The sequence below is a fragment of the Manacus candei genome, unplaced genomic scaffold (genome assembly GCF_025592945.1).
Source record: "Manacus candei isolate 608988 ecotype Guabito, Panama unplaced genomic scaffold, ASM2559294v1 h1tg000023l, whole genome shotgun sequence".
NCBI lineage: Eukaryota > Metazoa > Chordata > Aves > Passeriformes > Pipridae > Manacus > Manacus candei.
This window is the reverse complement of record NW_026138071.1, coordinates 26,764,674-26,790,310: the sequence shown is the minus strand read 5'-3', so window position 1 is coordinate 26,790,310 and position 25,637 is coordinate 26,764,674. Positions and strand designations below refer to the sequence as shown.

Here is a 25,637-nt window from a genome sequence, read left to right as displayed (position 1 = left end):
TCTTCAGCCTGGTCCCACCCACCCGCGCTAAATGGCGTCTGGGATAGGCCGGGCAGGCTGGGGCGCGCCCCCGGCCCCGCCCACGCCCCGCCCCTCCGCGGCGGCCGCCAATGGGAGCCGCCCGCGCCGTTTCAAACGGGCCGCCAGCCACGGCCCCGCCCACGGCGGGAGGCGGCCAATGGCGCGCGGGGGCGGTGCTCCCGCCCTTTCCCGCTCCCGGTTCCCGCCCGCGAGCCGCCGCTGCAGCCGCTGAGGGCGCCGGTGGGAGCCGCGCCCTTCCGTCCGCGGGGCCGGAAAACAACACCCTAGGACTCTTTCAGAAAGAAAGCGAAAAGCACTCTCTTTACTACGGCGGCCGTGATGCGCAGGGGTATTTCCCAAAGCGTGCGTGCCTGAGGTACAAAAGCCTCTTGCTTTTTTTTATTTGGTTACCTAATTAACAATTCAAAGCATTACCTAATGCTGTTACGCCCACTTCCGAAACCGTGCCTCCCACAGTACCGCCCTCGCCACGCCTCCCCAGTTTGAGTCGGGGGTCTCAACAGGACCTCATCTTCATCTCCTCTTCTTCCTCCTCCTCGTCTCCTTTGGCACAGCATCACGCCTTCTGCAGCGGCTCCAAGGCTTCTGAGGAGCTTTGACTGGTCTTGTCAGATGTTACAGTCTCTTTCTCAGTCCAGTTCACAGATAAGAGAAACCCTTTACGTCGTTAAAATTCCCATCTATCGAGCATTTTAGAAAACCGGTACAAAGGCGCTAGTAAAATTACATAATACAGGTTTTAGGCTACATCTATGCCCTACCAGTGGCCAGTGCCGGCGGCCCTGTTGGACACGGAGGTGTTGGCAAAGGGGAATGACCTGCCTAAAATCGGCACTCAATCTGTGAGCTTTAGAAGCCAGGTGCTCTTTTATTGCGGCACGCTGGAATGATTTCGGCGTGTCAGGTGCCCCCAGGAATCAGCTCACTAAAATGCACCCCGTGACATCTCAGTTCCAGCTGATATGTCTGCGTTACACAATTGTTCATTTTTGTTCCCCGCATTCCTGATGCATATTCCTGACGTTTCCAAACACTTGCTAGCATATATCCATATCCTTATAAGGTCTCTGAGGGTCTCTGGTGGTCATCTCTGTATGGAGGCCCCAAAGCTCTGAGTGACCACCTTATGAATTTCTTTAAGATAGCATTACTGGTTATACATCAACCAGGCGTTGCCTGCTCGGCTGCTTCAGCTCCTTCCTTCATTGTTTCCTCACCTTAGTTGGCTGATGTCTTTAAATTGAGGCACAGTCATTTTCTATGGTACATTCTGCTGCAAAAACTATTAGTTCTTGTTACGTCTCTAAACCCCAGTGTCAGCATCCAGCTCAATTATAAACTCCTGTGTGGAAATGTTGCCCTTTACAGCAGGCCTAGACCACCTTTTACAGATATATTTCATGTTTTACAAGGTCTCACTGCTTTATTTTCCTTGAGCCGTAAGGAAACGCACAGTCCCTGCATCCAGGGGCACAGATGCAGCAACAGTGACCTCTGGAGATAATTGTGGGATAACAAGGGAGAAATGAGGTGCTCTTTTCTTAATGTTGAGTATTATTAACCTTAGAGTCATCTACAAAAATGGTGGCTTCTTTGTCTTTTGAAGACATTAAAATCGCACTGGAAAATACAGCCTTTAATCAAATTTGTTACTTGGCTCAGCTCGGAGGTAACCCGCAATACACTGGGTTTTTCTTCCTAAGAAACACTGCCATCTGTGCATCTTTATGAACTAGCACCCCCTTTTCTATCCCTGATCCTTTCTGTGCATTTGGCCCTTAAGTTGGGTTCTTCTGAAGGGTCATAGAAGTGTAGACTTTTGCCCCAGATTCAGACATTACATTGTGCAGGTCCTGAACTGGACTTAGCTTGCTCCTGTGGACTATTGCTGCCCAGCCTGTGTCGACCACCATGCAAGAAGTATGTGGGAAGAAACATGGACGTATTCCTGTTCTCACAATAAACCATTTTGGAGCAATTTCCTGGTCTCCCACATTACAGACACCAAAAAACCAGAGCAGTGTGCTCCAGAGAGAAAGCTGAGCAAGGCTGGGACAGCAAGGCTTTCTCTAGTGATCAGAAAGCTCATCTGCATCCAGAGCAAAGTGAAGATTAAGTTTTAACCCACTGCAGAGGTTGCTGGTGGACAGTATATGTTGGCCTTACTCCACCTCTTTGTCCCTTTCTCACTGGAGAGGGTGGAGGGAAGGGAAGCAGCTGCTTGGAGCTTAATTTATAGATGGTTTTAAACCAGAACACTGAGAAGTGAAAGGAAGCTTAAACTTAGAACTAAGAAGTTTCTTAAAAGAAAAAGATAAAATATCACACCATTTATAATGGCAAACTTGCTAAATAAGATGTCATTTAAAAACAATTGATTTAAAATTAATTGCTGCTTTGACTTCTTGCTCCGGCTAAAAATGAATACTTCATGTTTCATGGAATCACAGAATGGTGTGGGTTGGAAGGGACCTTGGAGATCAACTTGTTCCAACTCCCTGCCATGGGCAAGGACACCTTCCACCAGCCCAGGTTGCTCAGAGCTTCATCCAACCTGGCCTTGGACACTTCCAGGGATGGGGCAGCCACAGCTTCTCTGGGAAACCTGTGCAGGGCCTCCCCACCCTCACAGGGAAGAACTTTTCTCTAACATCTAATCTAAACCTACTCTCTTTTAGTTTGACTCCATTGCCCCTTGTACTGTCACTCCAAGCCCTTGTCCAAAGTCTCTCTCCATCTTTCTTGGCAGCTCCCTTCAGGCACTGGAAGGCCACAATTAGGACACCCCAAAGCCTTCTCTTCTCCAGGCTGAAAAATCCCAATTCTCTCAGACTCTCCCCGTAGGAGAGGTGCTCCACCACCATCAAGTTTGTTTGGGCTTGATAAGTTTTGGTTTGTTGACAATTTTGTTTTGGTTTTTTTTTTAAATAAACAACCGATGCATTATATTTTCTTATATCTCTGGCTGCTTGCTGAAATGTCAGGATTTCCAGTGTTGATCTAATTCAGTTGACTCAAGTGTTAATTTGCAACATTACAATTGACAGAAGGAGACAATCGATTGGAAGGAAATTACATGTCCTTCTGGTGATTTGTGGGAGTTTTTTTATTCTTTTAACTCCTTTAATACATTAAAACAGTCTTCTAAGACTGAAGTGGTAGAGTCTGCTCTCTAGGGAACCAAAGCATGGAAGTTTATTGTCTCTGGACATTGCCAGGTGTGTCAGTTTGTTTTAATAAAATATTCTTTTAATATTGTCTTTTAGAACTCCTAGTAATTAAAATTAAGGGTATAAAGTATCAAAATCAATAAAAGACATCAGAGAAATGTAATACTGGTATGGACCTCACTAGGTTATCTAATCCACTCTTGTATCTGAGGAGTATCTAATGGTTCTAAAAAGTTCAAAGCATTTGTTTTTCATTGTTTCAGATTGTTTGTAAACAACTTCTGTGAATTTTTTTTCTTTCATAGCTGCTCCATCATTTTTCTTACTGGTTAATTGAGATTTTTTTTTTTCATGTTTTTATCAGGTTTTCCTCTTTCTCATTAAGCCAAATGCCCAGCCTTTTCCAAACAGAACCCCCATACATCTTGTTTTTGATTGTATCCTCTCATTTATTTAAAGATTGCTGGCCTGTCCTCTTCTCACTATCCACTTACTAATTAAATAAAGCCAATTCTTACAAGTCTTCCTCAGAACCTACATTTTGTAAATGCACCATTTTAAAATTTTTTTCTGCACTTCCTTTCCCTCTAAAGCCACCATGTCTAAAATTAGGCACACTGTCCAAACTCTGACTTCAGCACTGCTAAATAGAGCAGAATAATTGTCTCCTGTGAGGTGCATGTAGCCCTGCTGTTACTCCCTGGTAGAATTAAATTTGTCTGATTTTGCTCTTCTGCATATTCATGCTCAAGTGTGATCCCTTATTTGGGATTCAGTGTTGCTACAGATCCCTTTCAGCAAGATCCTGTGCCTGGCTGGCACATTCCTGGCAAGTCATTAATTAGCAGGTTGTAAGCTGTCCCTAGAGCAGGGATCACACTGTGACCAAGGCATCCATAAGTGGGGAAAAGAGAAATCCATTTGGCAGATTTACTGGAAAGCATTTTTTTTTTACCTAGTGTTGGATCTCCTCCGGGATACCTGTCACATTGGGAAGAAGTTTCTCTCTCTTCCTTTCCCCTTTAGTCAACTCAGTTTTTTAACACTGGTGCTGTATTTTTAATGGAATATTTATACCTGGGTCTTTTTTTCAACCTTTCTTGTAACCCTCTATCCATACTGCAATGAAGGCTCTAGAAATTTAACTTTCAGGGGGCACTGTATTAAACCAGCTGATGGCAAAGCATCAGCTCAATATTCTCTAGCAATCAAAAAGGGGCTTTTTCGTCTAATAATGAAGTTTCTCTGACCTCTCCAGGGACTCCTAGCCTGTGTATTTTTTAAGGACAGATGGCACACATGCTGTGGGTGTCACAGCTGGAGGAGCTGGTCTATACTGCTCCCACACAGCTTGGAAGCATCTCTCAGCTGCTCCAGCTGCCGGCAGTGGCTCAGCTGCAGTTTTGCTGTGGCCTTCAAGTGAGAAAGGTGGTGTAACTTTGCTCTCCTAGGAGCAGAAATGGGCTTAAAATATGATTCTGAGAATGAGTGTCTGCTACTTGGTTTCTTACGCCTCGACGTTCGTTTTATGGATGTCACTGACAAATGTTACCCTGTTTTATGCTGGTAGGGGGAGCCACTCTACAGGTTGCTTAGGGGATGGTAAGCAAAAGGATGTTACACCGCAGCCTCTTTACTGTTGAACTTAGCCAGGGAGGAGTTCCAGCTATGCTCCCTCATTTTCAGAGTGTTTACTTACGATGTGACGATGAAAACTCATGTGAAGGGTTATGCCAAAAGTGTGCAGACCCCTTACAGTGGGATAAACAGGTGTCAATAAGCAAAATCATAACCTGACCCCTTCCATTAGGCTTCTGTTAAGGAACCACTGGCTTTTATCTCTTTTTTCCTTGTCCATTAATGTGCTGGGCATTTGCTTTACTGAAGGTACACAAGCTTCTACGCCTGGAGATAAAATTGTTTATGTTATGCATCAACACTGCAAACTTAGCAACCAGGTTACAGGCACAAAACTCTGAGCTACATAAAAGGCTCTAGCAACACGGAGGCCAGGCTTAGTAACACGGCCGGGGGAAGGCTAGCAACCATCAAGAACGGGCAAATAAATACTCAGCCTCAGTTTTCCTCCTGCGGGGGAGGCATCACGACCTGCAGCACAAAATTGTATTGAGGGAAATGGCAGGGAAAGCTGTGCCTGTGAGGTTGTGGTGACCACCTGTGCTCGTCCTTACCTTGGAGTGAAACTGCAGCTTTTCTCTTCTCCCAGTCTCGTATTAATGTTTTTTAATAATGGAATTATTCTCCTGTGAAGATCGTGGAGGGGAAAGAACGACCACTGAAAGCCTACCTGCCTTCGTTTAGCTTTTTAACCTGGTTTTGCCTGCCTGCTCTTCCAGGAGACTACTATGATGGCAGATCCTTCAGTGGTGGACCACCTGACACGACTGAAACTCAAACTCCTAGAAAAGGTAAGGGAATAATTCCGCAGCAGTCACCTTTGCTCTGCTTTTTGCTCTTGCCTGTTTAAGCAGTAACATTGTATTTTAAAATATTATACCTCTACTGAGGCACAATGGGGGTAGCCAACTGAGAACGTCTTTCTTCATGTAAGAAGAGGCAGACCAATGTGCAGCGGTGCTATAGCTTCTGTCGCTTTCTTAAATAACATTGTACAAGCTTACATGGACCTAAGGTAAATTAAATAGACTTTGATCTTGTGGGAGATGTCATCAGCTGAAAACCAGTTCGAGTTGTGACAGGCAAAATTTAGGAGTAAATTTTGGATAAAGAGGACCTCGGGTTGTTTTAAGGCAACTTCATGTCTGCTGTCACATCAGATATGTTGCCTGGTGAAACATGGGCTGGCAGCATATGAGGTGCTGCACAGAATCCCAGCTCCCCTTGCTTGTGATTCTGCACTCTGTGTTCTCCACTCTGCTCTGTTCCTTCACCCTCAGCACATCCGACATCCACTGGTGTGGATCTTCTGCTTCAATATCCTCCAGAAGCCACTTAAGGTGTTTATCTGAGAGCAGAGTATTCTGAGTTGGAAGGGACCCACAAGGATCATCGAGTCCAGCTCTGAAGTGAATGGCCTGTGCAGGGATCAAACCCAAAGCCTTGGTGTTACCAGCACCATGCTCTAACCACCTGACCAGGCAATTTATCTGGAGGCGTGGCTGCTGCAAGTGGTGTCTAACCTGTCTCCACAGCAGAGCCTTTTTTCTTAGATGCAGCAGCCATTGGAAGGCAAAGCTTTCAGCAGTGTGCAGCCGTGCAGAACCACGGAGGGAGCCTGTGTGCGAGTGAAAGGTCTCTAATTTCTGAGCATTGGGGAGCAACAAGGGCCAGCTGCTCTCTAAGGAGCAGGGAGTTCAGCGTAATAACACATCAGCAGAGCAGGGGCCTAGCTGGAGGCAGAGCCAGAGATGGTGGCCAGGTTCAGCCAAGATTCCAGATCCATCAGGCAAGCTCACGGTGGTGAGGCAGGTCCATTGCCACCTTTGGAAGTGACTGAAGGTTGGGATCAAGGTTAAAAGAATCCGTGGCCAGTCACAGCATGGCTGGGGTTGAACTGCAGATGAATGCTCATCCAGTATAATTCAGGTATGAACTGAAGACCTAGAGCTGAGATTAAAGGGGTACGAGTGGCAGGTAGAGCTGAACAGGGTCATTTAGGCCTATTAGTGTACCAAATATCCCAAACCTGGCATTATCAAGTTCTTCATACAATCCAGCTCTCTTCCCTACAACATAAATTATGTATAAATCTCCTGATTCACCACATTATTAATTTTCAGGTCTGGAATGTCCTGGACGGTCGGAAGCATGACATTTCTGTTATTGTAACTAGATTTGTAGTGAGGACCAGCATTTGTCTCCACTTCTGCTTTATTTCCTCCATCCCAACCTATGTCATAAGGTAGGGCTAGAAATTCCTGTGAGCTTTGCTGCCTGACTCATAACCAGTTCTTGTTATGGTTCTACCAACAGAAACTAAAAAATGAACAGGAGAACCTGGAAAAGATGGAGTCATCTCTCCCAGCTGCAAGTAAGAGAAGCATTTGTTCTAATTATGGACATAATTTAGAAAGAGCTTAGTGATGTTCTCAGGGAGGAGTTCCTCAGTCGATCATCCCATTCCAGTACACAGGCACTGTTTATAATTATATTACTTACAGGTTAAAGGCTCTCAGTAAAAGCTCAATGATACTTCTAGATTGTAACCTGGGCTCCCATTCATTGAGCTCATGGACAAATAGTTGGGAAACTTCCAATGCTATGGCCAAAAATTAAAAATCCCTATAACAACTTACAGTTTCAAAATCCAAAGTGATGTTTTCCAGAGCAGATGCCAGGCATGTCTCCAACGTATCTGAAAACATTCTTCCTTATTTTCATTTCAAGCAAGTTCTGAATCAACTACATGTGGGGAGAACTGAAGAGGAAGTTGATTCAGAGCAAAAAAAGAAAAAGCAAAGTTGACATTCAAAACTGAGTTTGTTTTGATGTGTCACAACAGTCAGTCATCCTCTGCATATACAGAGTACGTCTAGAAACTTTCAGGCTGAAATGAGTTCCTAAGCCAGGAGGTTAAAAGGGGGCTTTAGAGAGCCACCTAAAGAGTTTCATTTCAGAGAGGGTGCATTGCCTTTGTAGAGCTGTGGAACAGCTGTGACTGCACATGTCACAAAGTCGTTATCCATACATGCATTTCCCAGGAAAAGCAGCCAAAAGCTTTTTGTGGAAGAAGCCAAGCTATCTTATAACGCATTTTCCAAATTAATCTCATAATGTAGGTGCTGTAATAGCTCTGTACTTGTGATCCTTTGAGAAGATAATGGACTTTTCCTCCTTCAGGGAACAGACCTGAGGACATGCTCCAAAGTGCCCTGAGGCGAAGGAAAGATCTGCTGCAGGAGCTCAGGGTAAAAGCCCTCTCTGTGGCCAGAAGCAACAGAAAGGGCCCATTTACCTGCACATCCACTGCTGATGTGGATTCAGAGTTTTCCTATCCTTTGGTTCTTGGGCTGGGCACTGTGAGTGCTTTGCTGCTTTGGAATATGGAGGCTGGGACAGCTAATCAGGGAGGGGGCCTGGGGAGCACTTTGGCTTCCCTCACTACGGCTAAGGAAGCTTGCACCTGCTTCAGGTAGTTGTTGACTTGATTCTGTTTGTCCTGAACTGCTGTGTCATAAGCTTTCTGGGGTAGTGCCAAAATACAAAGAAGGGATTTTTAATGCAGCCGAAGTAGGGACAATAGTAACTGTTACTCATTCCTAGTTTGTGGGGGGTACCAACCATTAATGAAATGTTTTCCCAGACTTTTGGCTTCTCGCTCTGCACTTTTTTTTTCCCCCCATTCTTTTTTTGCTTGTGCTTCATGATATGTGGGAAGGAAAACTTCCCTTATGCTTACGCAGGTACTGGCTGTGCCCTGCTGCAGGTTCCCAGGGGGTGATCCCATTTAGTCCAGAGAGCACAGCAACACAGTCTGCCTTTCTGTGACCAGGTTTTCTTTAAGAAGAGACTTGATTTTGCAGGAGCAGCACCTTCTGGAAGAGCTTTCACAGCCACCTGCACCAGCTGGAGGACATTGTCATAATCACAGAGCTGTCCCCCCACAAGTCTACCAGATCCCTTTTCCAGCTCCCCAAGTGGAGCCACCAAGGATTATCCAGCAGACAGTAAGGACTGTCTCCTAGGAAACATCACTAGCACTATGCCAGTCTGAGAAAACAACCATTTGGGAGCTGTATGGCATTGCTCATCCCACCAAAAGGGAAGACACACCTCTTGCTCTTGTGTGGGACCCTTGCTACCTTCAGCAAAAGCTAAGGGGAATCACCTTACAAATAAGGCCCAAAATTAACAATGTGCATGGTTTACCCTAGGGACGAGGTGGCAAAAGGAGTGGCAGGATTGCCCAGACCTGGCCATTCAATCAGGTTCTAGTGCACATCACTGTCTGCTCGTGCAGCCCACAACCTCAACAGCTTCCCCATGAGGATCTCATGGGAGACAATGCCCAAAATTTTCCTGAAGTCCAGGCAGATGACAGCCCTTCCCAAAGATGAGGGAGCTGGCAAAAACCAACCCAAAGTTCTCCATTTCCCTTCCTTTTTTCCAGATCCCACCTCAGCCTGCCACCATCATCCAGCAGCTGCCTCAGCCATCCCCTGCGATCACGCAGATCCCCCCTGCCCAGCCCTTTGCAGCCCCCCACTCTGGAAGCATTAAGGAAGGTGAGGTGCTCTCTGTGTAGCAGCCAGCTCCCATCAGCAGGCCCAGGGAGGGCAGGTGAGGTGCCATGGCACGTGGGAGGGGGCACGGGACAGCATCCAAGCTGGTTAATAATGGGCTGTTTCATGAGCAGGCTGCCGGCGGAGCTGTGGGAATTGCACTCCGTAACTGGGATGGGCACCAGTTCCGAGAGGCCTTCAGACAAACTCTTATCACTAAAACTAAAGAAAGAAGGGCTACAAACTCAAGGGGAGCTTGGGAAGGCAGAACAGCTCAGCTCATGGCACTGAGCAATATTAACAAGGTCAAACACGTGTGCACAGGTGATTCCAAAATTAACACACAGGCTTCTAAAATCTGGTTTTATTCTTCTGTCCCCTCTTAACCTGCTATTCAATCTCCTCGGGCTTTTATTATGCCCTGTGTTTGGAAACAAGACAGAATAGTGGAAAGTGCTGATCTAAATATAGTGCAATGCCAATAAAAGGGTTTGTTTCTAAACATAGGTGGAATAACACATGAACTAAAACCTGGGATGACTTTCCTGGCTCAGCCTTCAGCCAAAGTTTTCTTCAACCCACACAGAAATCTTCAGTCACGAAACTACAGCATTTCTCAGCTTATTCTTCATTTAAGTATCTGGATTTTTGAATAAGAGTTTATTTTCACGAACAAAATAGTCTCAATTCATGCATGACTCTTCTGAAGCTGCCACATGTAAAATACTTTTTGTATGACCAGTAAAAAGGAAAAGGAGAGTCGCCTTGATCTTTTTTCCCCTACTTTTTTTTTCTTGCCTCTTCCTCTTCACCTCCCCCCAGGCGAATTATTTACACTGCACAGGCCCTTTGTGATCCCAGAGATTGTGGTAAGGAGATCTGATGTGCATGCAGTGGCAGTTTGAGGGCTGGACTAGATGATCTTAAAGGTCTTTTCCATCCTTTATGATTCTATGAGTCAGTGGACTCTCAAGGTGGCACTGCAATGTCACGCAAATTTGAGGAAACCTCTCACGTGGAAAGCAATGGTCTGGGGCCAAAGCAATGGAGAGCACAGTCTGTGCATCCAGGAGTAAGGGAGGGCTACAGCCCCAGCCCTTGTCCAGCCTCTCAGCACAACCAGAGGTGTGGGCTTGCAGGGAAATGAACAGACAGAAGGTGCTCATCAGCAGCTTTCCTGTAGAAGGGAAGAGAAAGAGGAAAACTGGTATGAACAGTCTCATTCAAAGGCATTAATTTTGCACTGTCTGGGCAAATAATGCCAATACTCTTAATGTGCCCCTGTCAGCTGCTTTGCCTTGTTCGCAGTGGCCCGTCTGTGTGCTGGAGGGCACTCCCCACTGTCATGCCTCTGCTGCTTGTCAGTCATTGATGAAGCTCTTATTTTCTTCCTTGGGGGGTGACCTCTTCCCAGATATGGTGGAGATGATGCTGATGCAGAACGCTCAGATGCACCAGATCGTGATGCAGAACATGATGCTGAAGGCTCTGCCGCCGGCGGCGTTCGCGCAGCGCACGGGACCCGGCTCTGCCCCGCTCCAGCACTCGCAGCAGGTAACAACCCCCCGGGCCTGAGGGGCATCCTCCTTCACACGAGGCAATGGCTGATCACCTGGGGAGGATGCAGGGCCTGGGCAAAACACACAGAGAGTCTGGGACATCTAACAGCTGTGCACACCTTCAAACCCACAGCGCCAGGAGCCTATTTCTGAGGCAGCACAGCCTTTTTGCCGTGAGGAGCACTGTGACAGGACCCCATGGAAGAATGTTTCCTCACAAGTGCAGACCAGATTCAGTCCAGCTCTGAAAGCGACCTGGCCTGTAGGGTTGAACCACTAACACAAGATACCTTACACTGAGTATCTGCTGCTGCAGGTCCCTAGCTGGAAACAGCAGGGGAAAAGCTGGAGAGGGGCCTTTGGCAAGGGCAGGCAGTAGTAGAACAGTGGGGAATGGCTTTAAACTGAAAGAGGATAGGTATAGATTAAATATTGGGAAGTAATTCTTCCCTGTAGGGTGATGAGGCCCTGGCACAGAGAAGCTGTGGCTGTCCCATCCCTGCAAGTGCTCAAGGCCAGGTTGGACAGGGCTTGGAGCAACCTGGGCTAGTGGAAGGTGTCTCTGCCCATGGCTGGGGCTTGGAATGAGAGGGTCTTGAATGTCCCTTCCGACCCACACCATTCTGTAATTCTATGAATATTCCTGTTACAAATTATTTTATTAGTAAATGCTGACCTGGCAGTATCAAATGGATTAGAGCTGAAACACAGATTTTGTGATGGTACCTGGAGCCTCTCTGCTCTGGTTCCTGCCTCACTGAAAATTAGTTGCTACTCAGCTCTGAAAAGACAGATTCTTAGATATATTTTAGTATGTAGAGCCCTATAGGGATTTTTTCAAAATGTGTCCAGTGCCTGATGAGGGGTAGGTAAATTTGAACGTATCCTTAAATGCCCAATTCCTAAACTATTTTTAACAAGGTGATAGAGCTCCTTAGGATCCTTAAGTGCTTTGGAAAAATGTCCAGTCTCTCCTCCGTGGCATTTGTTATCAAAGAAGAAAGGAAAGTTGATCTTTGTAGAGGAGGGGAGATGCTAGTGTTGCAAAACCTTCCTCTGTACTTTTCCTACCCCACAACCTTCAGGCTAACTTTTCCTTGTGCTGAAAGAAAGAATGCATCCCCTGATCCCTCCGCTTCTCCAGGCCATCCTGTCACTCTGCATTTCCCTGGCATTGACTGATGGAATAAGTTGGAGGGAGTGGGATCTGAGTGCCTCTGAGTATCAGGGGAAATCTGAAGTCACCAAGTGTTTGTTGGACCTTCTGAACTGGTGGTTGAGTGGGACCACAGCTCCTCAGCCAGAGACCCTTCCCATGGGGGCACAGGTTTCTCCACCCACACTTTGTCTCTCTCCAACAAGGACCTGCAGCTTGCTGCTCCCCTGGCAGTGAAGGCAGATCGTCCCAGGCCACCTGTGGTGCACCACCACCACCACTACCCTCCCCCAGGGGTACTTCCAGTGCCTCCCAGGGGCTTCCCATCCCCATCCACGGCGCACCACTGGACCTGGACATAGGCAGCTTGCTCTCTACCCAGCCTAGGTAGGTAAGCAGGCAGCTGTGACATACCCTTCCAGCCCATTCTTCCTGCAAGGGTGGGGTAGCAAGGCAGATTGTGGAATAAACATGAGGATCAGACAAGATCTACAGGTGATCCCATGCCATGTCCCTGCCTCACAGAGCCTCTGCCCTGCCATGCTGTGGGGCTGTGCTCTGCAGGGGCTCTTACCCTGGGTTCTGGGTCTCCCTCTGAACCCAGCAGTCACCTGCTAAACAAGGGGGTTGTATGTGTTTTACACTCAGGCTAAGGTTCCCATCAGGATTGGCATTCTTAAAACACTGCTGAGACATTTGCTAATTGGAAATTCTTGGGGAAAAAAACCTCACCAGCTGAGAAAAAACAGTACAAAGGAAGAGGAGCATCAGAAATAAAGCTGAACCTGTGCCTGCAGCTCGGGGAGAAGGGTTTCACGTGCAGAAATGGATGATGCTCTAGGGTCTGTAGAGCCCTTGAGCCCTGCACAGAGCTCAGCAGCCAGCTCCTCCAGGTGCTCACTTGCTTTGTTGCCTTCCTCTGAGCTGGTCCTGGTTGGCTTGTTAGGTGCTAGAAAGTTCTTACGTGCCAAGGCTGGTAAAGAAATGCACTTTGCTGGAGCACAGGGGGTGGCATGGGGACACACTGCTGCATCGGTGAGAACACAGCTTTTATTTCTGTGCTGTGGCTCTTTCAGAGCCTTAGTGAACAGAAGGACAGGATGGAGGCAGCTGCAGCCCTGGGCCCCTGTGACCTGCTGGCAGGGATATCTATACGGCCTTCTTTAGCAGAGGATTTGAATTCCTGAACAGATTATTTACCTAATGGGATTATAAGGGATAAACATTTCTACCTATTTCCCTTTTACATGGGTTTGTAATCTGAACCAGTAAAGAACTCCTGGCTCCTTTTGGAATCAGTGCAATTCACTGTTTAAGCTGTCTCCTTCCTCTTCTTCAGCTGCCTCTCACCATGAGTTATGAGACCAAACATCTTCTTGCATCTGCAGCACTGCTGGCTATTACCAAACACAATAAACACATCTTTCTTGTTGCAGGTGGCCCCCATACTGACAGGATGGGATCCTCTGCAAGTGGACCATAGCCTTTCTAAAAGTAATAAAATCCTGATGTTCTTCCTTGAGTATTGCCATGTCTTTTTCTTCAGCAACATAAATCACGCACTTTTCTCTCCTTTACTTTTCCCTCTAGTTTTCAGAGGGTAGGCTTTAATCCATGTCCATGCTATCCTCTTCTTTTTGTTTTCATTTACAGCTCCTTAAAAGGCTCAAAGTTTTTATCAGGCAACACTTTTTCATGCTCTCAGCAGCCTGGTTGTCCTTAATATAGAAAGATGAACAATGATTTTGTACCACTTTCTCAATGTCTTCCCACCTTCTCCTGTTTTTAAAGCAGAGAACATCTGTACATTGGGTTTGCCTTGTGCAGTTTGCAAGTGAGTCTGATTAAGATGACCCAGGGACCTAAATTTCATTGGGAACGAAGAAAACATAGTAACAGCCACTGCAGGAAGCTAGTGGTATGCTGTCTGTGCTCCAAAAACAATTAATGAATAATTTATTTACTATGTAAAACCTACCTTGCTCTTTGCCCTCCCTGCTCTGTTGTCTGTGCTCGGTGTGTGGGTCAATCAGACAGTGTGGATCAATCCACTGCTGTGGAGATCAGAGAAACCCCCTGGAGGCTCTTTAGTGGTGACTGGGTTGGACACAGTGCCAGGGCCCATGGGCACCAATAGCCTTTAACAACCCCAACCAGCCCACCTGGGACCCCCGCTCTCCCCAAGGCCAACATTCCCATTTAAGCTCGGACCTGGGGCTGCTTGTGGCTCCTGTCAACCCTGTTTGTTGAGTTGCTGGCCCTTGGTGGGCTGGGAACCAGGACATGCCACAAAGAATGGGTGCTGCGCTTGTGGAGGGATTTGATCTTTCTCTTTCAAGACTCTTATAACTCTCTACAACTTCTGACTCTCTGCCTGAAAGAGGAAATGGCCTCAAGCTGCACCACGGAAGGTTTAGACTGGACATTAGGAAGACATTCTTAACTGAAAGGTTTGTCAAGCATTGGAAGAGGCTGCCCAGGGAAGCAGTTAAGTCTTCCCCCATCCCTGTGGGTCTCTAAAAGTCATGTAGATGTGGCACTCAGGGTCATGGCTTAGTGGTGGGCTTGGCCGTGCTTGGTTAACAATTGGACTCAAATATCTTAGAGGACTTTTCCTACCCTCAGGATTCTATGAGCCAAATCTGCTGGTCTGGGCTGTGCATGGCAGGTTGAGCAATAAATGGTGGTCAGTGTGTGCTAATGCATGTGCTTTCAGTGCCTGCTGTTTAACTATTGTGTGCAGGCTGTAATTGGCTCCTCCCTTTGCAAACCTTGCTGTCTGCAGCCCTGGCTCAGGAGAGCATTTCCTACCGAGGATGGGCATGTGAAATGGTGCCTGCACAGGTGTCTCACAGCCTCATTCAAGTCCTGGAAAGCTTCTGCAGATTAGGCATGAGCCCTCTGCCCAGCATCACACCCCAAAATGCTTGAGTCACACGCAGCTTCCTTGGATGAAAGATGTCCTCAAAGACAGGACGAGGCTCCTGAGCAAGCAGGGTGGCTCACATCTCAGCCTCAGGAGAGAGCCTGTGCAACCCCAAAAGCTACTCTGCCTTGTCCCACCAGTGCCCCTGCAGCTGCAGCCCAGTGAAGCACTAGCAAAAGCCTGGCAGATGCAGGTTCTCCTCCTGCTCTGTGCATGTTCCTCGAGGACTGTGGAATTGCTTTACAGTTTCTGAAAGAGGCCTTTGGATAAAGCCTGGCTGAGTAACGCCAAGTGCCCATCTCTGCCCCCGAGGCTCAGCCAGGCTGACTCGCTGACACTCTGTGCTGGGAGTTAAACTTTAATACGAACCAGGGGAGAGGAGCCCAGGCGTGACTCAGCCTCCCATGCTCTTCCCCTCCCCACTGGAGAGGGTGGTGTGGCAGGACAGGGAGCGGGACAGGACACAGCAGGGAGCACCTGTGGCCCAGGGGCTGCCCTGGTGATGGAGCCCTGTGACCCACACAGGAAGAGAGTTGCTGTTGTCGGAGGTGGCCTGGTAGGAAATGCCCTTTTTAGCTGCTGCATGACTGTGTTTGCCAGGGAGCTGGGGCTGTAAAAGCACTGCCTGAGTGTGGTTGGATGTTTGTCTTGAAATCATTCCTCTGTGAGATGATGGGGCGTCGGAAAGGGGCTGGTTTTGTTCCTGCTGTGGGAGGCTCTTGTCCTTTCCTCTGAGGAAGGGGTTTGAGTGGTGGTGGAGCAATGGTGCCCAGGTACATTAAATAACAGGCCAGATCCCCCTGCCCCTTGGCTGTTTCTAGCTGTAACCAAGTCACCAGTGTGAAATGCTTTGCAAGGACTGAGACTCAGTAAATGCCAGGCTAAGAGGAAATGCCTTCCTCTGCCCACTTTTGTTTGGGAATGGTTTTCATCCCCTGCTACTTGCATAGTGGTCTGACTCTAAAGGCCAGGCTGGATGGGGCTCTGAGTAACCTGGTCTAGTGGAAGGTGTCCCTGCTCATGGCAGGGGGTTGGAATGAGATGGTCTTTAGGGTCCCTTCCTAACCCAACCCTTTCTGTGAGTCTATGATCCTATGATAGCATGGAGCATTGCAGCACCTAACATCTCTCTCTTGACTTTTTGGACATTAGCTTCTTGGAAAAGAGTGATGACATAAGAGTCTGTAGTTCTGACAGCAATTAGTGATGGAAATAAACAAGAAAAATTGATTTAAATAACAAACAGGACATATTCGTGCTGTTCTCCCCCAATGTGTTCCCAAGGGAATGCTGCAGCACCCGGAATTCTATTGAGGAAGATAAACACAGTCCAGAGAGGAGCTGTGAGCTTGCCTGTACCAGCTCCTGCTATCTCTGGCTGAAGAGATTAACCCTGCTGCACTCAGTCACCGTGTGTAAACAAGCCTGAGCTTGGTATGACTTCATATGAAGAGTTTTGATGGTTGGCTTTGTTCTTGGAGACTTTGCAGACACATCAGGTCTGCCAGAGGACTGCTCTTCAGCAAAAAGTCCTCTAAGGCTCTTGGTCAAAGGACTTACCTGTACATGCTGAGCTGCATCCCCTGATCACTGCTTTCCCTTGATGCATCTCAGTAGTGACCTGTGGAATACTTCATCCACCATTCCTGGTCCTTCTCTTGTAGGTGGGCGCGTTAAATGCCTGTTTCTTTGCTAGACGAGGTTTCCATGTTGATGTTTACGAAGCCAGAGAAGGTAAGCTCAGCCTGATCATTACTGTGTGAGCTCACTGAAACCACAGGAAAAAAAGAAATCTGAAAGTGTGACAGTTTGGGGATATTCTTTTCACTCTTCCCTTTAGGTCCTGGTGGGGGGGGGAGGAAGCACTTATTTGAAGTATGTTGCCTTGTGTGGAGAGAACCCACCCTTCAGCTACTAAAACAATGCCCTTTTTATGTTCTTGGCTTAAATATTGATTCAAATCCTCACCTTTTAAACTTAGTCTCTGCATGAAGCATTATAAGTCCAGAGCTGTACCAGAAGGAGAGATGGAGCGCTCTCAGGAAGCCTCCAAGTCCTCAGGGTGCCACAACAGAGAAATCATGACTTAGAGCCAAGGTGCTGGCTGAAAGGCAGAGAAATCGTTCACCTTCAGTATCTGTCAGCTGGCAGACAAAGAGAACCTGGGCAGAGGTGGCAAGCCAAGCAGCAGGTGAAAATGACACCATATAAGGTGAAAGTCAGGCATGCAGTGAAGGGAAGGAGAAGCCGCTCCTGACACGTGATCTCTGTGGAAACTCTTCCTGCTCTGACAGACATCAGGACGGGCAGTTCTGCTGCATGGCTCACAGTTGCTAGAAATTCCACAGGTTCAAAAAGCCTCTGATTGCCTTCTGAGTTGGATGGATTTTACTGCTGTACTCCAGCTTTTGGCCCATTGCTTACGGTGAGATGCATGAGGAGGCTCTGCCCCCTGCACTGGCCAGGCAATCTGGGAAGGCTGAGTGAGGCAATTCTGAGGAGGAACAGGCTGGTACCCAGACATTTCTATCTGAACAGGAGTGAAGAAGGTGACCTGCCAATGTCCCAGAAAGTGTCAGTCTGTGGGGTCTCAGCAGAACCTGCCAGGCATTCATGGCTCAGCCCTCTCCATTTAGAGGGGAAATGGTTCTTAATGATAAGGGGCCTCTTGGCACTCTGGGGAGCTGTCAGGATCCAGCATTCCCTTTGCAGCACTGGGCTGCAGCTGCTTCTCCCCGGCTAAAGGTGGCCCAGAAGCTGCTCAGCCCAACACCTAAATGTGCCTTTTGACACTTGCCCTCTCTGCACCCAGAACGGGAGGATGGGGACTCCCCACTGCCTCTCCTGCGGTTGCTGCAAGGGGTTTGGAGATGCTGCCCAGACCAGGCTGTGGTGTCAGTGCCTCCATAACCAACTGTTCTTCCCACGCAGACATCCGAGTGGCCAGCTATGCCCGTGGCAGAAGCATTAACTTGGCCCTGTCTCACAGAGGACGCCAAGCCCTCCGAGCTGTGGGGATGGAGGAGCAGGTACCCTGGCAGATCCTGTTGGTGGTGGGCTCTCTGTGGTTAGAACACTCTTGACTTCAGCTGGCGATGGACAGGCTCTCTTCTGCTCCTCAAGCATGCAGAGGTAGCTCTGCTTCCATGAGGGTGGAAGTAGATGTCTCCCAGGTAGACCTCTCCCAGGCAGACCTCTTCCACTGCATGCCTGCAGCCTGGCTCTCCCCTGCTCCATGGCGCAGCTGCCAGCAGGATCTCCCCCAGCCTGGAGGCAGCACCCAGCCCCAGGCAGCTGGGCTCTGCTCCTGGTGGTGGGTGCTTCCCCAGGACACCAAACACTCAGGCAACACCTACCAGTGTTTACCTCCCTTCCATGCTCTCCTTCCTCCCGGAGGTGAGGGCAAACAGGGCAGGAGTAGACTGACTCCCAAAAGAGCTGATGTCCTAAAGCAGGATGCAATAAAGGGATCTGGTTTCTGCACTGGCATGTCCAAATTCTCCCACAAAACCTTCATTCTGCAAGGTGCTGGCTACCATTTAACATCCAGCTGTTGGTAGTGATGGGATGTCCTCGCCCCTGGATCTCTGCAGAGGAGCCCAAACTTTGACAACACATATCCCAGTCCCAGGATGTAATTCGTCTGTCACCCCCTGCCCTGTCCAGCACCCTGGGATTTTTCATGTCCCTTCTATCCAAAAATAATTTCCCCCTGATTTTTATGAGAATGAGCTTGTGAGTAACCTCAGTAAACTGTAGTGACTTGGTGTGACAGCCCTGTAAAATTTTCCCTGGTGACTTGGATAAGCACATGGAAAAGTAGGAGCAGAGAGCACCCCATTCTTCCTCAAGTGCAGTGCTTGGGGAGGGGGGTGATGCTTGGTAACTTGTGTTAAAACCCCACACTTTTAGCCAGAAGTGTGTTCTCTTATGTTTCAGATTGTGTCCAAGGGCATTCCCATGCAGGCAAGGAGGATACACACACCTTCAGGGAAAAAGTACTCTATCCCTTACGGGAAGAAGAACCAGGTACTGAAGATGCTTTGCAGGGCACAGGGAGCCTGTGTCTGGCATTTGTGCCTCTGTGTCACGGGCAGTCTGGGGCTCACGCTCTTGGGGAGGATGCAGGAAGGGGATTGCATGACCCCCGGGTTCAGGGGGGCTGTTTGAAGGGGGGAGGGTTTCCTGTCTGGCCGTGCGGAGCAAAACTCAGCAAAACCTTCTGAACTCCCTGTTTGTTTGCCTTGCAGTACATTCTGTCTGTGGACAGAGCAAACTTAAACAAAGAGCTGCTGACAGGTAGGTTGTCACTTCTGTTTGCAAATATTTCTACACCCTTTTCCCTGAGGATTTCGGCTTTGCCCCATAACCAGCAGATTTTGGGCCCTAAGCTCCCTTACCTGGCTCTCAGAAAGTGCAAACATGAACTAGCCGTGTTTTTAAGAAGAAAACCTGTGCTGTTTCCCAGCTAAAGCAGGACATGCCTCCTCGTCCTTGTCATGCTTTGTGGCATTTTCCATGGCTCCTGATTGTACAGAGACAAATAGAAATTGGAGCACTGTGGGCAAGTATGTAATCGGAACAGGCCAAATTTCCAGCGCTTCCCCATTAACTGCAGGCACCTCATCCCATCCTGAAATTCAGTGGAGTGATGGTGGAAAGTAGTCAATGACTCATGTCATTTTGAGGAAGAAAGAAATCTTTGCAGGAGTCTTTGCATTTTTAAATAGTTTTTACCATAGCTGATCAGTCCCAGTGTGCCCTGCCTGCTGGCCCTCACTCATCCAGCAAATTATTTCCTGTAATGGCAAAACTCCCTATAATTTAGGGATCTCTTGGAAATATTTTTGGAGTGACAGTAAACCCCTCTACATTAAGTTGTCTTTTCTTTTCACAGCTGCTGAGAAGTACTCCAACACTAAGCTGTACTTTGGACACAAGCTTGTGGAGTGCAATGCAGAGTTGGGGATGTTATCCATAAAAAGGTAATCTCTGGGCAAGCGTGGGATCAAGTGTTGTGGTCAGTTAGTTTCTGCTTAATCATTCATACAACCTCAAACAATTGAGCAATCTTAGTGTTGAAACTAGTGTGTGTGTGTGTGTGTAAGGTGTCCCTGCCCATGGCAGGGGGTTGGAACGAGATGAGCTTTAAGGTTCCTTCCAACCCAAATCATTCTGTAATTCTGTGACCTTGTTTCATAGTTAGGTGAAGTTCTGGTCATGACCCAACCCACCTGGGCATGCAGGCTCAGCAGTGTTACCCCAAGGCTGTCTGCTGCATTGTTGGGTACAGCTGGCAGAGTTATGCTTTTGATAACCTGCAGGATAATTATTTGTCCTAACACTGAGCTTCCCAGGCCATGAAAGCCAATCTTCCCTCGCCCCAGAAGATTAATAACGCTGGAGGTGACCCAGTCATTTTGCAAAAGGTGCTGAGCTGTCCTGGAGTTACAGCAAGATTAATCATAAAATCATAGAATGGTTAGAGTTGGAAAGGACCTTAAAGATCAGATTGATCCAAGGGACTGTCTTTGCTTTCAGATCTGACCAGCAGACCTTGGAAGTCACCTATGACCTCATTGTGGGCTGTGATGGAGCCTTCTCAACAGTCAGAAAACAGTTCATGAGGCAAACGCGCTTTAACTACAGTCAGCAGTACATTCCTCATGGCTACATGGAGCTGACCATCCCTCCCAAAGATGGAGATGTAAGTGTGCCTGTCCCAGAGGCTGCTGTGACCTTTGCAGCTTGGACACCCTGCCCCCTTCTCAAGGTGGCTCTGCTAGAACAGCTTTAGAGAAATTAATTTCTTACCTGGGGTTCAGGAAAGGGGTTAAACCTTTCCTGGGAGAAGGCAGGGATCTCTTCCTCTTCCAGAGGTTGGTACCTGGCTGCAAAAATCCTAGAGAGCCTGTCCTGGAGCATTGGGGTTAACTCTAGCTCTGAGAGGTCCTGAGGGTATGGGGACATGTCTGAAAGGGTATCAGCAACTGCAGAGCAGCAGATTTTTTTCCATTTTTCGCATATTTCTTACCCTTTCCTCTTCCCATGTGTCTCCCTGAAGCATCAGGTACCAGACAGGGGCCCTGTAGTTGTTGTGTCTTCTCATGGTACAAAGAATGGGAACTGGTGTCAAGGATACAAGGTGATTTTCTCTTCTCTTCTCTTTCAGTTTGCCATGGAACCAAACTACCTCCATATCTGGCCGAGAAACACCTTCATGATGATTGCACTGCCCAACACGGTGATAACCCATGGCCATGCTCTCTTGGGGCACAGGATGGAGCTGGTGGGGATGAACTGGCTGTGGTGGCCGGGATTGGGAGGGCCAAAAATCACAGAATAACAGACTCACAGGATCAATTAGGTTGGAAAAGACCTCTGAAATCATTCAGTCCAACCTATGACCAAACACAACCATGTCAACTAGTTCAGGGCACTGATGCCACTTCCAGGTTTCCTTAAACACCTTCAGGGACGCTGACTTTACCACCTCCCTGGGCAGCCCATTCCAATACCTAATCACCCTTTCTGTGAAGAAATTCTTCCTAATGTCCTATCTAAACCTGCCCTGGCACAGCTTAAGACTATATCCTCTCCTGTCACTGGTTGCCTGGGAGAAGAGCCCAACCTCCACCCGGCTACACCCTCCCCTCAGGTAGTTGTAGGGAACGAGAAGGTCTCCCCTGAGCCTCCTCTTCTCCAGGCTGAGCAGCCCCAGCTCCCTCAGCCTCTCTTCATAGGGCTTGTGCTCCAGATCCTTCACAAGCCTTGTTGCCCTTCTCTGGACCTGCTCCAGCCCCTCAATGTCCTTCCTGAACTAAGGAGCCCAGAGCTGGACACAGCACTCCAGGGGTGGCCTCACCAGTGCCAAGTACGGGGGAGGAATCACTTTCCTGGTCCTGCTGCCACACTGTTCCTGATCCAGGCCAGGATGCCATTGGTCTTCTTGGCCACCTGGGCATGCTGCTGGCTCCTGTTCAGAGAAGGTGCCAGGAGGGACACCCACCCCTTTCACAGCCTGAGGTGGAGCCAGTCCTGCCTCCTGTGCTGAGCAGGTACCTGTGACACCTCTCCCTGCCCACGCGTCTGAGCCCACCCAAACCCCCCAAAACAGCCCTCTGCAGCTGGATACCAGGAGCACCAGGACAGTGTGCCAGGCCCATGCTGGCCAGTCACACACCATCTGGTTCTACCTACCCCCTGCCTGCCCTGAGCATGGGCAAGCCCGCCATGGGAAAGGGGGTGGCCGGGCACTCGTCCTTTTCCTCTCCAGTGGGTCACTGCTATTGCCAGGTGACAGGCTGGGCAATGAGCTGCTGCTCCACGTGCCACATGCTCTCTATGGTCTCTGGACTTCTTACTGACCTTCCTCCCCGGCTGGCAGGACAAGTCCTTCACCTGCACACTCTTCATGCCCTTTGAGGAATTTGAGAAGCTCACGACAGGGGACCAAGTGCTGGGCTTTTTCCAGACCTACTTCCCAGATGCCATCCCCCTCATCGGAGAGTAAGTGTTCTCATCTCCCCTTCTCTCTCATCAACACAGTGCTGTGAAGCCAGGGAACAAATCACTTAGCCTCAGGCCCTGGTGATGGGGTTGTGATGGATCCCCCTATGTGGACTCTCTCACTGCTGGACAAACGGCATAAGGGCGACAGCACAGAGCTGGAGCATCCCACCCCTCCTGGGGGCCCTGATGGCAGTGGGGACCAGGACCGGCCTTTCCAGTACATGTTCTGATGTCTGTGTGTCTGTTCAGTACATCCTCATTTTCCTGCTGAGAGGGAAGCCTCCCCACACAGTGGAAGCTCCAGCTCACACTGTTAATACTTCTGCTTTGCAACACAGCTATCTGTTATGGGATGGGCTTTTTTTGGATTATATCAATGGTCTCAGCTGTGTTTGGCAGTTTTCTTTCCTCTTAAGACTTATTGCAGGACTTCATATTAACTCAGAAACTGATATATTCTCTGGTATATCCTTCCTACAACGACCAACGTCCACCACTGCTCACAGTAAGAGGACCAAGATGTCAACACTCAAATTGTGTGCAGAGCTTGAAACCTGCAGACAAAACCTTTGGTCCATAGGGAGAAAGTTAATGAAATAGATTACCTGGCTCCCACATTTTTCCCAGCACAAATAGCCTAGGACATGGGTTTGGGTTTTGCATCCCAAAGCTGACAGTGCCTTCCTGAGCTGGGACGTGGCATGACTTGCCCTTCTTCTCTCTTGTGGTCCCACAAGTGAAGTATCTGTTGTTTTGCCTGAAGGCAAGAGCTGAAGCATGACTACTTCGTGCTGCCAGCCCAGGCCATGGTATCTGTGAAGTGCTCTTCCTACCACCTCGCTTCCCGGTGCGTGCTGATGGGAGATGCTGCGCACGCTGTTGTGCCCTTCTACGGACAGGGCATGAATGCGGTAGGTTCAGGGCTGGCCCTGGTCCGTGTTAGTGGGGTCCCCACTCTTTTCACCCACAATTGCCTGGTTTTAGTGAGTAGGTCCACAGAGTTCGCGGGCTGGCCTGTCCCACAGCCTGATGTCCTCTGCACTGGCAGGTGTTGAGCTCCAGTCAGGGTGTCCTCCTGGGGAGGAGAGGGGACAGGGCAGTGATGCTACCTTCTCATGAGGCAGAGGACTGTGTGGGAGGGGGTAAAGGCTACTGGGAAAGGCAATCCCCTGGATTTCTCTCAAGACCTCTGGCAGAGTGGCCTGGAATAAGACTCCCACCTGAGGCTGTAGTTAGTGGGACCAAAAGCTACGCTAGCTAAGCATTCATGGGAGCGCTTCTCATGAACAAGTGGCTCCTTATGCCTATTAACCCCCTAATTTTCCTCCCAGGGTTTTGAAGACTGTCTGGTCTTTGATGAATTAATGGACCAGTTCCACAACGACCTTGGTGAGTGAGGTGGCTGGGGAGGAGCGAGAGCAGAGGAACACCTATCTGAGGATGGGGGCAGCTGGATACCCTGCAGCCTGTGAACTGTTGCTTTCTTCTGCCAGGTGCCTGCCTCCCTGAGTTCTCCAGACTGAGGGTACCAGATGACCATGCCATTTCAGACTTAGCCATGTACAATTACGTGGAGGTAGGCACATGGACCTGTGGTCCCACGGGCCGTGCACACAGCAGTACTCTTAGGATGCACACAGCAGGCAAGATCCCTGCAACACTCTGTTTGGGCTCTCACCCTGGCAGACTTTAGCCTCAGAGCTCCTTGGGAATGCCACTGGGGCTAGGGAGGCTCTGTGTGACCTCTAGGACAGGCAGTAGAAGAGCTAGCAAAGCGCGGGGGAGCTCTGCCAAAATTCCTGGCAAAGGCCTGACTGTTGCTCTGTTGCAGATGCGTGAGCACGTGAACTCAACGTGGTTCATTTTCCGGAAGCACGTAGACAACTTTCTCCACGCCCTCATGCCTTCCACTATTGTCCCGCTGTACACCATGGTAAGGCCAGTGTGTCCCCACTGCCTGGGCTGCCCCCAGCTCCTCCTGGCTGCCTTTGTGGCGGTGACAACGCTCCTGCAACCCTCCCAGGTGACTTTCACCAGAATTCGCTACCATGAGGCACTTCAGCGCTGGAAATGGCAGAAAAAGGTTGGTGAAGGGTGCCCTCGGGAGCATCCTGCACACCAGCACTGCTCAGATGCCAGGGGAGCTCTGGTGGTGGGATATTGCCAGGTGGGAGCAGGCGTGACGACTTCGCTTGGTGCCGCAGGGTAGGAGCAAACCTCTGATGATGTTGAGGTTTCCCTTTGCACTCGCAGGTAATTAATCGAGGGATCTTTGTCATGGGGGTGGCAGGACTGGCTGGCACCTACCTGCTGATCAAGCGCCTGGCACGGAACTCGGACTTCTGTGTGGAAAACTTGTGGGGCTGGTCCCGTTACCTGAGGAACATTAGAAATTTTCCCTTTGGCACACAAGTGGCTGAAATGTAAGGGGAGCTCCTGGTAATAAAAGCGAAGGCATGGGCTGTCAGCTCAGCTGGATGATGTTGTTTCTCTTGGGATGTGGCTTGGCAGCTGCTCCAGCCCCTCAGAAGCAGTTTGGTCTCTCTCCCTCTGCCCAGGTGAGAGGAGCCCATCAGGGCACAGAGTGCTCAGGGAGCCTGTCCAGGGGCTCAGGTGTGTGTCTGCCTCATCTTGGCAGCCTGCTCCCAAGTGCTGTGGTGTGTAGATGTGGCACTTAGGGATATGGTTTACTGGTGGACTTGGCAGTGCTGGGTTAACAGGTAGACTCAATGACCATTTGTCCCAACCTTAGTGATTCCATGATTTTATGACCTGATTTGTGTGTTCCAGCCCGTACTGCAGACTGCTGCTCTTACCAAAATCAAGCCAACATCTTGGGGGTCCTCAAGCCAAAAAACAGCAGCAGGCTGGGACAGTGCTGGAAGGAGTATCAGGCACACCTTCCTTCTTCATACCTTGCCCTAGATCCCCACAGTCACTGTTGAAGAACAACAAAATGGCCAAAATAAACCCCTGATTTGAGGCAGCACAGTCACTCTTGTTTGAGGTGGTTTACATACAGCTGCCAGCAAGTGGGCAGGGACACTCTGCATCATTCGGAGAGTCGGT

The 25,637-nt window shown here is 49.0% G+C and overlaps 2 protein-coding genes and 1 long non-coding RNA gene across 3 annotated transcripts; 2 read left to right on the top strand and 1 right to left on the bottom strand.

Moving 5' to 3' along the window:
* The first annotated feature begins 246 nt into the window (after positions 1 to 246).
* CUNH21orf58 (chromosome unknown C21orf58 homolog) lies at positions 247 to 13,754 on the top strand. Its single transcript, XM_051787224.1, has 9 exons — positions 247 to 370; positions 5,570 to 5,641; positions 7,167 to 7,224; positions 8,034 to 8,101; positions 8,717 to 8,860; positions 9,304 to 9,418; positions 10,830 to 10,969; positions 12,337 to 12,521; positions 13,567 to 13,754. The coding sequence occupies exons 2-8, from the start codon at positions 5,579 to 5,581 to the stop codon at positions 12,490 to 12,492; spliced, it is 744 nt and encodes a 247-aa protein (XP_051643184.1). The 5' UTR covers positions 247 to 370; positions 5,570 to 5,578; the 3' UTR covers positions 12,493 to 12,521; positions 13,567 to 13,754.
* On the bottom strand, positions 9,704 to 17,981 carry LOC127470996 (uncharacterized). Its single transcript, XR_007904514.1, has 3 exons — positions 17,025 to 17,981; positions 16,617 to 16,824; positions 9,704 to 10,592 (listed from the first exon to the last, which is right to left on the bottom strand). It is a non-coding gene; the product is annotated as an uncharacterized LOC127470996 (long non-coding RNA).
* Positions 15,455 to 25,035, top strand: KMO (kynurenine 3-monooxygenase). Its single transcript, XM_051787200.1, has 15 exons — positions 15,455 to 15,612; positions 16,721 to 16,790; positions 17,988 to 18,085; positions 18,996 to 19,085; positions 19,307 to 19,355; positions 19,954 to 20,041; positions 20,598 to 20,763; positions 21,229 to 21,300; positions 22,444 to 22,565; positions 23,332 to 23,479; positions 23,900 to 23,957; positions 24,062 to 24,144; positions 24,400 to 24,501; positions 24,592 to 24,651; positions 24,822 to 25,035. Exons 1-15 carry the CDS (start codon positions 15,559 to 15,561, stop codon positions 24,993 to 24,995), a joined length of 1,434 nt encoding a protein of 477 aa, XP_051643160.1. The 5' UTR covers positions 15,455 to 15,558; the 3' UTR covers positions 24,996 to 25,035.
* Positions 25,036 to 25,637: the final 602 nt, after the last annotated feature.

What these genes read in the sequence shown, in the direction of transcription:
- CUNH21orf58 (XM_051787224.1), top strand. Translation starts at nt 5,579, where the DNA reads ATGATGGCAGATCCTTCAGTGGTGGACCACCTGACACGACTGAAACTC. An exon ending in ATCTGCTGCAGGAGCTCAGG is followed by an intron (nt 8,102 to 8,716) that starts GTAAAAGCCCTC and finishes TTGATTTTGCAG; the next exon opens with GAGCAGCACCTTCTGGAAGA. An exon ending in CTCTGGAAGCATTAAGGAAG is followed by an intron (nt 9,419 to 10,829) that starts GTGAGGTGCTCT and finishes ACCTCTTCCCAG; the next exon opens with ATATGGTGGAGATGATGCTG.
- KMO (XM_051787200.1), top strand. Translation starts at nt 15,559, where the DNA reads ATGGAGCCCTGTGACCCACACAGGAAGAGAGTTGCTGTTGTCGGAGGT. An exon ending in AAACAAAGAGCTGCTGACAG is followed by an intron (nt 19,356 to 19,953) that starts GTAGGTTGTCAC and finishes TTCTTTTCACAG; the next exon opens with CTGCTGAGAAGTACTCCAAC. An exon ending in ACGGACAGGGCATGAATGCG is followed by an intron (nt 23,480 to 23,899) that starts GTAGGTTCAGGG and finishes TTTTCCTCCCAG; the next exon opens with GGTTTTGAAGACTGTCTGGT.